This window comes from Cydia strobilella, chromosome 11 (genome assembly GCF_947568885.1).
Source record: "Cydia strobilella chromosome 11, ilCydStro3.1, whole genome shotgun sequence".
Taxonomy (NCBI): domain Eukaryota; kingdom Metazoa; phylum Arthropoda; class Insecta; order Lepidoptera; family Tortricidae; genus Cydia; species Cydia strobilella.
The window spans coordinates 9,748,344-9,763,864 of NC_086051.1; the positions used below are offsets into that span (position 1 = coordinate 9,748,344).

Here is a 15,521-nt window from a genome sequence, read left to right on the forward strand (position 1 = left end):
TGCGCTAACGGCCGTCTGTGGTTTTACTCGCTCCTTTCCGTATCTATCAGTGGCGACGAGCGTGCGTAATCTACCCGTTCCGCAAAAAAAAAAACATGGCAAGTGCTAATCTCGGGATTTTAACTATTTTTGATCACGATGGCCAAAGTTGGAAGAGTTACAAAGGCAGGATTCTACAATTTTTTTTGGCTAATGATGTGGACGGGACGACAGATGCTACGGGGAAGAAGAGGAAAGCCATTCTTTTAAGCGCACTCAGCGAAGGCACGTATAAATTAGTTGAGGATTTAGCGTTGCCAAAGCAATTGGAAAGCGTGCCATTCGAGGACATTTTGACGCTTTTGGACGGACATTTTACACCGACACGGGTGGGCTTCGGGGAGCGTCATAAGTTCTACTCCGCGTCACAGCAGGTAGGCGAGTCTCACACGCAATGGGCGGCGAGGCTCCGTGGTCTGACTGCACACTGTGAATTTGCTAATGTAGAAGAGGCATTGCGTGACCGGTTCCTGATAGGCATGTTGCCAGGCCGGGAGAAGGAGAAACTTTATGCTCGGGAGTTGAAGGATTTGACGCTGGCTAAAGCTGTCGAGTTGGCAGAAACTATTCGGTGCGCCAGCGCGGGAGCTACGGCGTCGGGTTCCGAACCCGGCACTGATCAGCTGTTGAAGATATCAAAGATTCCGAAGAAAACAGAAGGTGTCGGCGCGAAGGTTCCGTGTACAGTTTGCGGTTACACAAATCATAAGACTGCAGAGTGTCGATTTACAAATTTCGTGTGCAAAAAGTGTCATGTAAAGGGACATTTGCGTAGAATGTGTAAAGTGAAATACGTTAATTTGGGACCAGAGGATGAGGGCGATGACGACGGTAAGATTTATTTTATTCGTTCATTTCGCGGAGAGCCTATGGTCGAAACCGTCACTATTCGTAAAAAACAATTTAAATTTGAAATTGATACGGGCAGTGCCGTCACGGTTGTACCGCAAAATACATACAATAAGAGTTTTAGTGACATTCCCTTACGATCCACGAGCAAAAGGTTGCACGGGTATTCTGGGGAACGTATTCAGTGTATAGGAATGATTCCACTACCCATTTCATATGCGGGGAGCACGCATTCGATAAACGCATATGTAGTCTGTGATGAGGGCCCCGCACTACTAGGAAGAGATTTCACTTCTACATTTAATTTACAATTAACCCCTGTGCATTATTGTAGTGATGAAACTATAGTTAAACGGTTACAAAAGGGATACCCTCAGCTTTTCTCGGATGAACTCGGGTGTTACAATAAAACTAAAATTAAATTAACTTTAAAAGAACACTCTAAACCGGTTTTTATTAAAGCCCGGCCGATCGCGTTCGCATTGCGAGATAAAATCGATAAGGAGATAGATAGGCTAGTCAATCTAGGCGTTCTCGTTCCGGTCGAACACTCTGAATATGCCTCCCCAATTGTCCCCGTATTAAAACGAAACGGAACCGTTAGACTATGCGCAGATTACTCGGTGAGTATTAATAAACAACTAGTCGTTGAGCAATACCCGCTACCTACGGCAAATGAGTTATTTTCTAAACTATGTGGGGGCAAACAATTTTCAAAACTCGATTTATCGATGGCATATAATCAGTTTATGCTCGACGAGGCCTCACAAAATATAACGTGTATTAATACACACCGAGGCCTTTATAAATATACAAGGTTAGTGTTCGGGTTATCCTCGGCACCAGCGATTTTTCAGCGTGCTATGGAGGGGCTACTAGCGGGCATGGATGGCGTGTTGTGTTTGTTGGACGACGTGCTCATCACGGGCAGTGATGAAAAACAGCACATAGACCGGTTGCACGCAGTCCTTAAGCGATTACAATCAGCGGGGTTAACCCTACAAAAGGAAAAGTGCGTGTTTTTCCAGGACGAAGTTTCATATTTAGGGTACGTCATAAGTAAAAACGGTTTAAAAAAATCATCGGATAAAATAGTAGCGATGGTAAATGCACCAAAACCTAAAAATGTTAACGAATTACAGTCTTTTTTGGGACTCGTAAACTATTACCGGAGTTTTGTACCGGAAGCATCAACAATCTTGAGCCCATTGTATGACCTATTAAAAAAAAATATAAAGTGGCATTGGTCTAGCGAGCATGACACTGCGTTTGAAAAGATTAAAAGTGTCTTAGCGTCGGATCAGGTACTTGCGCATTTCAATCCTAACGCGAAGGTCATCTTGACAGTTGATGCATCCCCCACCGGGCTATCTGCCATTTTATCACAGATCGAATCAGATGGCACCGAAAGACCGGTTTCCTTTGCCTCGCGCAGTCTTAACGCGGCCGAAAAACGTTACTCGCAGTTACAGAAGGAAGCCACTAGTATCGTGTTTGGTATACGTCGATTTCACCAGTACCTGTACGGAAGGTCGGTACCCTTCGTTTTACGTACAGATCATAAGCCCTTAACCAGCATTTTCCATCCCGAGCGTGGCATTCCCGAAGTATCTGCGAATAGATTACAGAGATACGCAATGTTTCTAAGTGGGTATAATTACGTCATAGAATACGTACGCAGCGCTGATAACAGCGCGGACTACTTGTCGCGGGCTTGTCTGCCGCCGCGAGGGGGCGGGGAGGATGAAACTCGGGTCGACCCGCGCGATGATTGGGATCGAGCTGCATACATTTGTTTTGTCACGGATGGTAATTTGCCAATTTCTGTTAATGAGCTTCGTAATGAAACTAGTAAAGACATTGTTCTCCAACAGGTAATTAAGTATACCGTGAATGGCTGGCCTCATAAAGTTAACGATATAAAAATAAAACCATTCTTTTTATGTCGTACACAACTATCAATTGAAAACGGGTGTATTATGCGGGGCCATAAAGCCGTGATACCGAAAAGATTGCAGGGGAAAGTGTTGTCTGAATTACATACCTCACACTTAGGTATCGTTAAAACTAAAGCGGAGGCACGTTCAAGGTTATGGTTTCCCGGTATAGACGAGGCGATCGAAAAAATGATAGGTTCGTGCGACGTTTGCATTCAATTACGCCCATCTCCGGCGCGGGTTCCATTGGCACATTGGGACCTACCCCCCACGGTTTTTTTTAGGCTCCACATTGATTTCCTGGGTCCTATAAATAACCACACATATTTAATCGCTGTGGATGCATATTCCAAATGGGTGGAGGTCTATGATATGGGAAACTCGACATCATCAATGGCGGTCATAGATAAATTATGTGATTTTTTTTCAAGGTTCGGGTTACCTACGGTAATCGTAAGTGATAACGGTGCATCCTTTTGTTCGCACGAGTTTACCACTTTTTGTAACTTAAACGGGATACAACACGTGACGTCACCACCATACCATCCGGCTAGTAATGGCCAGGCGGAAAGTATGGTCAAAGTGATCAAAAAAGGGATCAAATCTAGTTTAATAACAGGGCTTAATGTACGGGATAGTAAGGTTAAACTATTACAGTACTTGTTCAATTACAGGAACTCCGTTCATTCTACCACGGGCTCTTCGCCAACTGAACTAGTGTATGGACGCAAACTAAGATCGCGTTTAGATTTACTGCACCCGGTTACGCCAACGCCTTCATCCTCATCGGTCACCCTTGCTAATATTATCAAAAATAAACAGTGTTCGCAGAATAACAAGTTAAATAGGAAGAACAATGAAACTTTTACAACCGACGAGCGCGTACTATACAAAAAATTTACTAATAAAAATAAGTTCACTTGGTCTAAAGGCGTGGTTAACAGAAGACTAGGCAAAGTTTTATACTTAATAAAAGACATTACTACTTCAGCGTTGATTAAAAAACATAAAAATCATATACTTAAGTACAAAGGTACTGAAAGTAACTGGGACTATTGTGACGCACTGGATTGTGACTTACCTGAGACATCCTTACCCTCTGCACTGCAAACGCCGCCGCCGCCGCAAACGCCGCCGCCGCCGCCGCTGCAAACGCTGCCGCCGCCACCGTCGCCACCGCAAACACCGCCGCCGCCACCGCCGCTGCCGCAAACGCCATCGCCACCAACTCCACTGCCGTCACCATTGCCGATGTCAACCCATGAACTACCGCCGGGTCCCTCACTCACGGGGACTTTAGCCCCATCATCGGACGACCCCGCAGAGGGGGAAAGTAAGGCAAAGAGCGAAGTAAGGAAAGAGGTGACAAGCTCAGATGATGAGGATGAATTCCATGAAGCGGAAGCAGGAGGCCAGAAGCCAGACATGGCGAGCAATGCGCCAATAGTCCCCAAAAGAATATTACGGAAGCGTTCCAATATTAGTTTTAAGAAATATTTTTAAGAATTGTTTTAGGTTAGTTATGTAACTAGGGGGAGGAAGTGTTGCATATGTGTGCGTGAGGCTGCGTCCACACGCTGTTACTCGTTGAAATATATGTCAGTGCGCTAACGGCCGTCTGTGGTTTTACTCGCTCCTTTCCGTATCTATCAGGAACTTTTTTCCGTTTTCCTTGCTTTTATTAATCGATTTCAAAATGATGAGTATGAGGAGATGTTTTTTTTTTACTATTATAATGGCCAGCCAGATTCATGAGTATAACTGGATCAGTCATGAGGGAAGGGGGAAAAGACCGAATGGGACAGTCTTATGTATCTTTCAGTAGGAGTAACAAAGAAAGCGCTGTTATTGTTTGTCCTTGTCACAGTCTCACTATTTTTATTTTATTTCCCACCGTAAATTTAGTATGGTTTATGGTGGGCTACAAATCTACTCGACCAATCATATTGTCGGATTGCGTATGTTCTGTCCCTCACGGGCGCACGCGTATAGCTCATCTAGGTAAAATCCTAGGTCTAGGTCACAGACACGTCACAGACTACTGCTTGCGCAAGTGAAAAGGGCCCTCCACACTCATGCGCGAATCGCGGCGCGAGTGTGGAGCCTAGTTCGCTGATTAGCGAACTAGGCTCCGTTCGCGGCTTCGCGCCGTGATTCGCGCATGAGTGTGGAAGGCCCTTATAGTCATTATAGTCCGGTTTACATTCGCGTGCGAACCACGAGCCGAGCCGCGCCACGAAACGCGAGTGTAAACTGTGGGCTCATGGCTCGTCTCCCTCCCTCTCTCTAGCCCTCGAGCCAAGAGCCCACCATTTACACTCGCGTCTTGTGGCTCGGCTCGTGGCTCGCACGCGAATGTAAACGGACTTATTGGGTACTTTAGCAACTTGACACTGACAAAACTTCAAATGAACTTTGAACGCAAAACACTTGTTTGCACCTTTTATCATGTTTTATGACATTCTTATCAAGTAAATTAAGCCAGATACATTATTTCCTTTTGATCAAAAAGGTCTTACTACGTACTCAGTCACACATCTAATAACTAAAGGTACTCAGGGATACCTATTCAAATGATCCGTTCCCTGGGAATATTATCAATGGGAGGTAAAAGCTTCACCTCAGTAAAGCCCTACAGTGTTCGTGCTGAATTGAATAATCGACTGAAGGGCAAAGTTGCTATAGTCACAGCATCAACTGATGGGTAAGTCACTGCCACTAGGCAATATTTATAATACAAGTTAACTAGAAAAAGATGTTTTATTTTTAAAACACTACAATGGTTTCTGTTATAGTATAGGATATGCCATTGCGAAGAGGCTTGGAAATGAAGGTGCATCAGTGGTAATATGCAGTAGAAAAGAGAACAATGTCCAGAAAACAGTTAATGAGCTTCGCAATGAAGGAATTACCGTGGAGGGTGTAGCATGCCATGTTGGGAATGCTGAACAGAGAAAGAAATTGTTTGATATTGTAAGTTTAATTTAACAGGAGTAACTTAAGATTATAAATTGATATTTTTTTTTAAATATATATTTAAATATTTGAATAAAATATATATATTTTTTTAATATTTGAACCTCTACTACAACAGATTCAGTAATGTAGCACTTCAATGGTCTAATACCTTCCAGCACCATCCATAGGGCTATAGGGTTTGAATCCTGTTCTTTGACTTACTCAAACTCACATGCTTTTAGTCACTCACACATTTACACACACAGTTTAAACATGTGAGTTTATACCGTAAAATTAGTTTAATTTTAGTATGTCTAATGACAGTTTAAATTTAGGGAGTTTATATTTCGGTTTGCTGGTTATACCCTACTTGGCCCAGGCCATTTTGGTTAAGTGATTATAAAGTTTCCTGAGGTCCAATCCCACGCCGTTTCTGTATTTGGATCTCCTGTAGCAGGGGGATAATATATTATAAAGAGGCCCAACTAGTAATCAATTTGCAACTACATCTAGTTATCCAAATCTGTACCTACTTACCTTCAGCAGGCTTAGTTAATTTTTTTCATTCAGGCTAATGACAAATTTGGGGGCCTTGATATATTAGTCTCAAATGCTGCAGTTAATCCAGGAGTGTCACCAGTTTTAGAGGTAAGCAACTAACTCCCACAGCGTCACCTTAGTTCACATCAGTTTTATTGTAATTAGTACCTTAGTGCACAGACATAAAGTTGTTATTACAACCAAATTTTCCGCGTAATTAGTATGACAGTGAACTAGGGTTTTGATAGTTGAAATTTATTTCATATTGTTAACAAACCTACCCTCAAATAAGAATATGTCTCCTAATTTGGTGTCAGTCCAATATTAGTAGAAAACTTCTAAACATAATATTGGAGGCGTTATCTAGTGAGCGCCGAGAGAAGATTCAATATTTGTTAATCGTTTTTTTATTGAATGGCGCCATCTAGTGTTGCCATTCAATAAAGTTATGCAAGTCTAATTTTACGTTTCTAAACTTTACTATAAATAGCAGTAAGGTGAAGTTTACATCAACTTAAATGTACTTACAAATAATATTAAGCGCCATCTATAACAGTAACGATTCTCACGGCGTTGTATGGGCCCGTATGGGGGTAGTCAGTCTCCTATTTACTATTTCTATAGTCTCTGGCTATAAACAGAGATGGGATGGAGCAGCAGTGGACACTATCACGGTTGACGACTGGTCTGGCCTAGTCGGTAGTGACCCTGCCTGTGAAGCCTGATGGTCCTGGGTTCGAATCCCGGTAAGGGCATTTATTTGTGTGATGAGCACAGAAATTTGTTCCGAGTCCTGGGTGTTTTCTATGTATTTGTATATTATATATCGTCATTGTCCGAGTACCCATAACACAAGCCTTCACAAGCTTACTGTGGGACTTATTCGATCTGTGTAATAATGTCCTATAATATTTATTTATTTATCACAGAAGTTGTAACTGCTTGATTTTTAAAAATGCATTAGTGAATTAATGGGGTTGGCCGGTCGAAATAATTAGCAGATGGCGCCAGCACAGCTTGCCCTGTCAATCCCTAGAATTGTTTTAAATGTTTGTTTTTTTAATGCCCTGGATGCCAGCCCTTTAAGCCAAATCTCATCAAAATCTCATAGAGAAAAAGGGGCAAGCTATGATGGCGCCATCTCTGCAAACCTTTGACAGTTGCCAAACCTTCAATTTATTATACTCTTTGCCTTCAATCTTGTTTACATGTTGGTGGGATTTTTTACGCTCTCTGATGTACCTATTCAATTAGCGGTAGTTTTATATCTTTAGTATCTTCACCTATCCCTACTATTTTTGGTTTCAGACAGAAGAGAATGTTTGGGACAAAATATTTGAAATCAATGTGAAAAGCTCTTGGTTGCTGGCCAAGGAAGCTTACCCCAATCTTGTCAAGCGAGGGGGAGGCAGCATCGTATTTATTTCATCTATAGCTGGCTATCAACCTATGTCTGTAAGTATTGTATTTGACCCGGTCATTAAAGACGTTTACAGTACATATGGTGCTACTTTCTCGCACTAGTGCGTAAAAGAGCACTTTTCGTGCATATGTCGAAAGTTTAAAGGGCCATATGTACTGTAAAACGTTGTACGATACACGTGCGAATAGGTAATTCGCAACTCGTGTCGATTTAAAACACTCCCTGCGGTCGTGTTTTAATTTATCGCCACTCGTTTCGAATTTCCTCTTTTCCGCACTTGTATCGTAAATAACTATTATCTATCAACAGTCTACACATACTATAATAGGTCATAACGCTAGTAGACAATTTGTCTATAAATCCGGCGAATTATACATAAGCACTTAAATATAGGTATATATCACTTACCATTTTATGAATGTAAAAAAATTATAACAGACTGGCTTAAATGTAAGAGTTATTATGATACAGAAAACTTAATTCACAATGTTTTAGGAACCTAAACACATATACACACACACACACACACACACATTACACTCACACGCACACACACACACACACACACGCACGCACACTCATATGGACTTGCAAGTCCATCTTCTCATTAGGTTAAATTAAGCTATAAGTAATTACTTTTGTTATTCTCTGATATTGTGTTCATTTTTATTTCTTTAAATTTATATTTATATTTTAAAACCATTTATTACCAATTTTAAGGAAGAGCGGTGCCTCTTAACACAGGTATTTTCTTACTTAAAAAGAGGCACCAACACTTACCTGTATAAGTAATTCTTAAACGAAATAAACAATTTTTCATTTTCATAAACCCTCTATGAAGCGTTCAAAAATCGCAAATTTCGACCAGCAAGAACATATCTAAACATGGGCTGTTTTGTTAGTTAACAATTACATACTCTAATATAAAAAACCGGCCAAGTGTGAGTCTGATTCGCGCACTAAGGGTTCCGTACCATTACACAAAAACGGCAAAAAAATCACGTTTGTTGTATGGGAGTCCCACTCAACTATTTATTTCATTCTGTGTTTAGTATTTGTTGTTATAGCGGCAACAGAAATACATCATCTGTGAAAATTTCAACTGTCTAGCTATCACGGTTCATGAGATACAGCCTGGTGACAGAAAGACAGAGACAGTGGAGTCTTAGTAATAGCAAAGATAGATATAACTCCGTAATAGATGGATACAGTCTAAGGAAAAAACGTGCCTCGAAAATCAAGAAAATTTGATTCTCGTTCAGAGGGCGCTACTAGCTTTGGCCTACTGTCGTATAGATGGCATTGACGGTTTCGTTTGTTATTTAAGAATTTTAACGCATATCAGTGAAAGAACATGGGTCAAAATCATAAAAATAATTAATGCAAATAAAAAAAATCATTTATCCATATTTAAATACATTTTATCGTATTTTTATAAATATTTATTTTTAGTTTTAAAGTGTGTCGACAGATGGCAGTGACTTTACTGGGGTTACAAAATTTACTATGACAGTACCGCTCTAGTATAAGTTACTCTATGGTAATAGGGTCCCGTTGTTACCCTTTGGGTACGGAACCCTAAAAACAAACCAATTTGATTTGACCTCAATTGTATTATCATTGAGATGACGTTTTATTAGAAGCAAAGAGGATATAATAGGATAGAGCGGTACTGTCATAGTAAATTTTGTAACCACAGTCAATTCACTGCCATCTATCGACACACTTTAAAACTAAAAATGAAGATGTATAAAAATACGATAAAATGAATTTAAATATGGATTAATGATTTTTTTTATTTGCATTAATTATTTTTATGATTTTGACCCATGTTCTTTCACTGATATGCTTTAAAATTGTTAAATAACAAACGAAATCGTCAACGCCCTCTATACGACAGTAGACCAAAGGTAGTGGCGCCATCTGATCGAGAATCAAATTTTCGTGATTTTCGAGGCACGTTTTTTCCTTAGACTGTATCCATCTATTACGGAGTTATAATCTTTGTTAGAAGTGTAACGTGCGGGTTCCTAAACACATCATGTGTGTGGGTCGACTAAGCATTGTACTTAACCATACATAATTAGACATTAAAACACTCTTGTGTTGTATGAAACTCGCCTGTCGGGTCGTTTCATAAACCCGCCCTCATATTTAAATGCCTTTCATTAATTTCATTATGTAACAGTTACGTAAACTACTATATTTCTACCCCATAAAAAATATTTAATTCCAGCCTTTAGGTCCATACAGCGTGAGCAAGACAACATTGTTGGGATTGACCAAGGCTATCGCAAATGAAGTCGTGACTGACAACATACGGGTTAATTGTGTCGCACCAGGCATCGTTGCTACGAAATTTGCTTCAGCTGTAAGTATAAACAAACCACTTGTCCCCTAGAGGCCTAGAATATACATTTTCATCACACTCGCTCAGTAAATGTAGAATTGCACGCAGGCTTAGTGGGAACTATAGAAATAAAAAGCGTTTTCTCTAGGGAGTTATGAAGTTTCTAGTATTATAATTAACAGTTTTTTGTCTTTATACTTCATTTTTGTATCGCAAGTGTGATGAAAAACATTGTGTGCAACATGGGCCGTAATAATATTGCAAACTCGAGTCTACAGGGTGGCTATAAAATAAGTGCATTCCCGTAGCCAGAGAGATTTTGGGATTATACTAAGCAACTTTTACTAAAGGACCAACTAGTCATACTTGTTATGGCCATTTTTTGCCCGGATGCTGCACTTCATGATAAAAGCAAGCCGCTTTGCACAGTGCTAATAGGGACCAAACTGAGTGATTTGACCCGCAGCAGCGCAAGTTTCACCCCTTAGGAACAGAGATGGCGCCACTTCTTTAAAAAATTATTCAAAAAATTCTACAAGCTAAACCAATGAACCGATTTAAATGTTTAATATCTCAAATGAAATCTCATTATATACATTACTTTAAAAAAAAATACTCAAAAAATATACTGATTACTTTCGACAAAAAACGGCATCTTTAGTTTTTTTTCTTACTCGATCGATAGTTTTTACTTGATTTGAACAAGTATTATAAAAAAAACCCGACACCGATACTTCACGAAATATTTAAGTTCAATTATGCACGTTCTTACAAATAAATCCTTTAAAAGAAATCTTCAACCGCAGTAAGTGCACTGATTTTAATATGAAATGTGTCATATGAAAAGAAATCACCCAATTTATTTTAATAAATAAAAAATAAATAAATAAAAACTGAATAAAGTTTTTTCCTGGTGCTGAATTACAAAAAAATCTAAATCTAAAATTGGGAATTATTTTTATTTAAAGTGACTACATTTGTAAACAAAAAACTTAAATGTCTTATTCGGGTTCACCGGTAGATGTAAAACTGGAAAAGAAAAGTCGTTTTGAAGTACTCGTACCATTCCAATACTACAAAATCACTAATCGTACATGAACTGGTTGCTATAGATTACTGTTGAATTATTTTTGTGCCTAGTTGATAACCATTAAACCTATAGTTTTGTGCCAGACCTATAACTAGTGGTCAGCATGCTAAATAACCTTGGATCGAAAATTACATTAACTTACTTTTGATTTGTACAGCCACATTTGCATGATTTACACTGGGCTGTGCATGGCCAGCTGACGCGACGACACCCACAATGCATAGTTTCGCAGCCAGATTTGCAGCCACAATGGTCCAAGAGGCTTAATTGAGACCAAATCGCTGTAACTGCCGACCATTCCGGAGTCCAACTCCATCCAGTCCATCCCCAAAAAGATGTACACGGTATGGAAACTTCTGCTTTCAGAGCGTTTCCCCATATATGGCCCTCTTGGTAAGCTGCTCGAAGTGCATGTTTATAGAGAGCAGCTGATGTAGGTGGCAGGGTTTTGTGAAATATTGCGTTTATGCATATTGTTGTTATACAATCTTTTTTTCGATAAAATGCAAGAAATCGAATGGTATCTTTACTTTATTCCTTTTTGGAAGTTAATAAAAACTAAAAAAAAAAAAAAGCGGCTTGTTTTTATCATGAAGTGCAGCATTTTGTTCATAACAAGTATGACTAAACTACGAAATCGCGAAAAAAATGTATCCTCCCATAGAAAATGGACCAGCCAAAATATTAACTATTATTAATAGTGTAATGTAATCATTAATTGTTAATTATTGTATTGTATGGAGATCCAATGTTATCCGAATTAAATATTAGTGGGATGTGCAAGTGGCGCTAGTATCAAACATTTACAACCAAATTCATTTTTTTTTATCATTGCAGATTACCAGCTCAGAAGCAGCTAAGGAGCAAAGCTTATCAATTGTGCCGATGCAGAGATTCGGAAAGCCATCGGAAATAGCTGCGGCTGTGGCGTTTTTAGCGTCCAACGACGCGAGCTATGTCACCGGCGAGACCATCGTGGTGGCGGGCGGCGCTCACGCCCATCTCTAATTTAAATCTAATGGGCAATAGGTACGATAGACAACATTTTTGCACTGCGCACATTTGTGCGGTAATTAGCACTTTACGTGCCTATGTCGAAAATTTAAAGGGCCGTATGTACTGTAAACGTTGTACGACTTGTACGATACATGTGCGAATAGGTAATTAGAGAGGGGCGCCGTAAGCTACCATGCTACCTATCCATGTATTTCGAATAGCCTAGCTAGGTATTAGGGCGCCGCCGCCGAAATTTTAAACTTGCAAGTGCGCCGCGGACTGGAAAAGATTGGGAACCCCTGCTCTAATATATCTACTATAATATTTATATTTTTCGAAGCTTGTATAATCACACATTTTAGTTTGTAAGGAAATATTTCTTGTGAAAAGGTAGGTATGGGTGTTATGTTGTACATTGGGCTGTGGTAATAAAAGTATGGTTATAATGATGTATCATGTATGATGTATCAATGTATTTTGGATTTTAATTTGTATTTGAATACACCTTCCCAATATACTTTACTTACTTTAGTTTTGCTCTCCATCGTTACATAAAAAATTAAAACGTTTTATTAAAATAAATTAAGAGCCCGTAGTCGATTTGAAAACGCGCGAAGATACGACTTTTACACAGTAACCGAACGCCGGCCGCTGCTTGAAATAACGCGACCGCCTAAACAATATTGATACTTTCGCAACATTATGCGTCACTTTATTACTTTAATTAGGTTAAAATAAAACTTTCGGTTGATTTGATATAATCGTTTATTACTCTTAACAATTTTCCTATGTATTCATATAATACATACAAATTATATAGCATGATGATAATGATTTGCACTAAGGCAATATCTTATATATATATATAGGTATAATCATCTTACTCGCGTTATCCCAGCCTTTTTGCACGGCTCATGGAAGTCTGCTGGGGTCCGCTTGGCAACTAATCCCAAGAATTGGCGTAGGCACTAGTTTTTACGAAAGCGACCGCCATCTGACTTTCCAACGTTCCAACCCAGAGGGGAAACTAGCCTTTTGTTGAAATTTGGTATACAGATAGTTTGAATCCCGGGGAAGGACATACCCTTACCCTTACCCTTTAAGGGGGTGGAAATTTGTATGGGAATCAATAAACGCTGAACCGATTAAGATGAAATGAGGTATGGACATAGTTTGAGTCCTGGGGAAGGACATAGGATAGGTTTTACCCCAGAAACGGGAGGGGGGGGGGGGTAATGGAAATTTGTATGGGATCCAATAAAACCGATTTGGATGGAATTTGATATTATGGAGATAGTCTTAATCGTTGGGAAGGGTGTATAATAATTTTTATTTCCAAAGTCATCCTCTTCTTTTCTCCACTCTTCTAACACTCGCTCAACGTGTTGTTGGTTGTACGATGAATACTGCTCAAGACCTGGAACACCTGGAGTGCTTCTGGGTGCAAAGGGTCAGGGGTAACACTCGCTCAACGTGCCGCTGGTAGAGTTTGATGGGGATAACTCAAGACCTGGAACACCTGAAGTGCTGCTGGGTGCAAAGGGTCAGGGGTAACACTTGCTCAACATGCCGCTGGTAGTGTGTAGTGTACGATGGATACAGCTCAAGACCTGGAACACCTGGAATGCTTCTGGGTGCAAAGAGTCAGGGGTAACACTCGCTCAACGTGCTGCTGGTAGTGTATGATAGGGAAAGCTCCAGACCTGGAACACCTGAAGTGCTGCTGGGTACAAAGGGTCAGGGGTAACGGGTAACAATCGCTCAACGTGCCGCTGGTAGTGTATGATGGGGAAAGCTCCAGATCTGAAACACCTGGAGTGCTGCTGAGTGCAAAGGGTCAAGGGCAAAGGGTGGGTAACACTCGCTCAACGTGTTGTGGGTAGTGTATGACGGAGACAGCTCAAAACCTGGAACACCTGGAGTGCTGCTGGACGCATCGGATCAGGGGTAAAACTCTTTTAATCTGAAGTTGGTAGAGTATGCTGTAGGCAGGTTAAGTTCTTCAAGACCTGGAACACCTGGAGGGCTGCCAGATGAAGCAGGCACCTGACCAGAGCTACCACACGTTTAACATGCAGTAGGTACTGGGGGTTAAAAGGGGGTGGAAGTTCTGATAACAATAAATGAACCTGAGTTCCACTAGGTACAACCAGGGTTCAGCATCAGCTCCATCTTGGGTACTGCTCTCCTAATTGCTCATCAAGACGTGTCGGAAGACCAAAATAGCGTGTGCCTATGTTGCACGAAACCTGAGTTCCACTAGGTACAGCCAGGGTTCAGCATCAGCTCCATCTTGGGTACTGCTCTCCTAATTGCTCAACAAGACGTGTCGGAAGACCAAAACAGCGTGTGCCTATGTTGCACCAAACCTGCGTTCCACTAGGTACAGCCAGGGTTCAGCATCAGCTCCATCTTGGGTACTGCTCTCCTAATTGCTCATCAAGACGTGTCGAATAACCAAAACAGCGTGTGCCTATGTTGCACGAAACCTGATTTCCACTAGGTACAGCCAGGGTTCAGCATCAGCTCCATCTTGGGTACTGCTCTCCTAATTGCTCATCAAGACGTGTCGGAAGACCAAAACAGCGTGTGCCTATGTTGCACCAAACCTGCGTTCCATTAGGTACAGCCAGGGTTCAGCATCAGCTCTATCTTGGGTACTGCTCTCCCAAGTGCTCATCAAGACGTGTCGGAAGACCAAAACAGCGTGTGCCTATGTTGCACGAAACCTGATTTCCACTAGGTACAGCCAGGGTTCAGCATCAGCTCCATCTTGGGTACTGCTCTCCTAATTGCTCATCAAGACGTGTCGGAAGACCAAAACAGCGTGTGCCTATGTTGCACCAAACCTGCGTTCCATTAGGTACAGCCAGGGTTCAGCATCAGCTCTATCTTGGGTACTGCTCTCCCAAGTGCTCATCAAGACGTGTCGGAAGACCAAAACAGCGTGTGCCTATGTTGCACGAAACCTGATTTCCACTAGGTACAGCCAGGGTTCAGCATCAGCTCCATCTTGGGTACTGCTCTCCTAATTGCTCATCAAGACAGACCAAAACAGCGTGTGCCTATGTTGCACTAAACCTGCGTTCCACTAGGTACAGCCAGGGTTCAGCATCAGCCCAGCTCTATGTATACTAAAACCTTCTCCAGAATGTAACAAACACTTTTCTAAAAACCGCATCAAAATCGGTTCAGCCAAATGCGAGATAATCGCGAACAAACATACATACATACATACATATACATACGGGTCAAACTGAGAACCTCCTTTTTTTTGAAGGCGGTTAATAAACAAGTACTTACAACCCAAGGATTAAAGTTTCTGGTCGCAGTTTACAC

At 40.9% G+C, this 15,521-nt stretch overlaps 2 protein-coding genes across 3 annotated transcripts; both read left to right on the forward strand.

Moving 5' to 3' along the window:
- The first annotated feature begins 95 nt into the window (after positions 1-95).
- LOC134745683 (uncharacterized protein K02A2.6-like) lies at positions 96-4,328 on the forward strand. The gene has a single exon (XM_063679800.1). The coding sequence runs from the start codon at positions 96-98 to the stop codon at positions 4,326-4,328; it is 4,233 nt and encodes a 1,410-aa protein (XP_063535870.1).
- A 918-nt stretch (positions 4,329-5,246) lies between these two features.
- LOC134745512 (dehydrogenase/reductase SDR family member 4) lies at positions 5,247-12,632 on the forward strand. 2 transcript variants are annotated; one of them, XM_063679558.1, is made up of 6 exons: positions 5,250-5,529; positions 5,621-5,798; positions 6,354-6,431; positions 7,632-7,778; positions 9,983-10,117; positions 12,024-12,632. In XM_063679558.1, the coding sequence occupies exons 1-6, from the start codon at positions 5,399-5,401 to the stop codon at positions 12,192-12,194; spliced, it is 840 nt and encodes a 279-aa protein (XP_063535628.1). In that variant the 5' UTR covers positions 5,250-5,398; the 3' UTR covers positions 12,195-12,632. The 2 variants fall into 2 exon arrangements, with proteins under 2 accessions (XP_063535629.1, XP_063535628.1); XM_063679559.1 differs by lacking the exon at positions 6,354-6,431 and having other exon boundaries at positions 5,247-5,529.
- The last annotated feature ends 2,889 nt before the right edge of the window (positions 12,633-15,521 follow it).

Coding starts and splice junctions, on each gene's coding strand:
- LOC134745683 (XM_063679800.1), top strand. CDS start 96: ATGGCAAGTGCTAATCTCGGGATTTTAACTATTTTTGATCACGATGGC.
- LOC134745512 (XM_063679558.1), top strand. CDS start 5,399: ATGATCCGTTCCCTGGGAATATTATCAATGGGAGGTAAAAGCTTCACC. Junction 5,530..5,620: donor GTCACAGCATCAACTGATGG/GTAAGTCACTGC, acceptor TTTCTGTTATAG/TATAGGATATGCCATTGCGA. Junction 7,779..9,982: donor CTGGCTATCAACCTATGTCT/GTAAGTATTGTA, acceptor ATTTAATTCCAG/CCTTTAGGTCCATACAGCGT.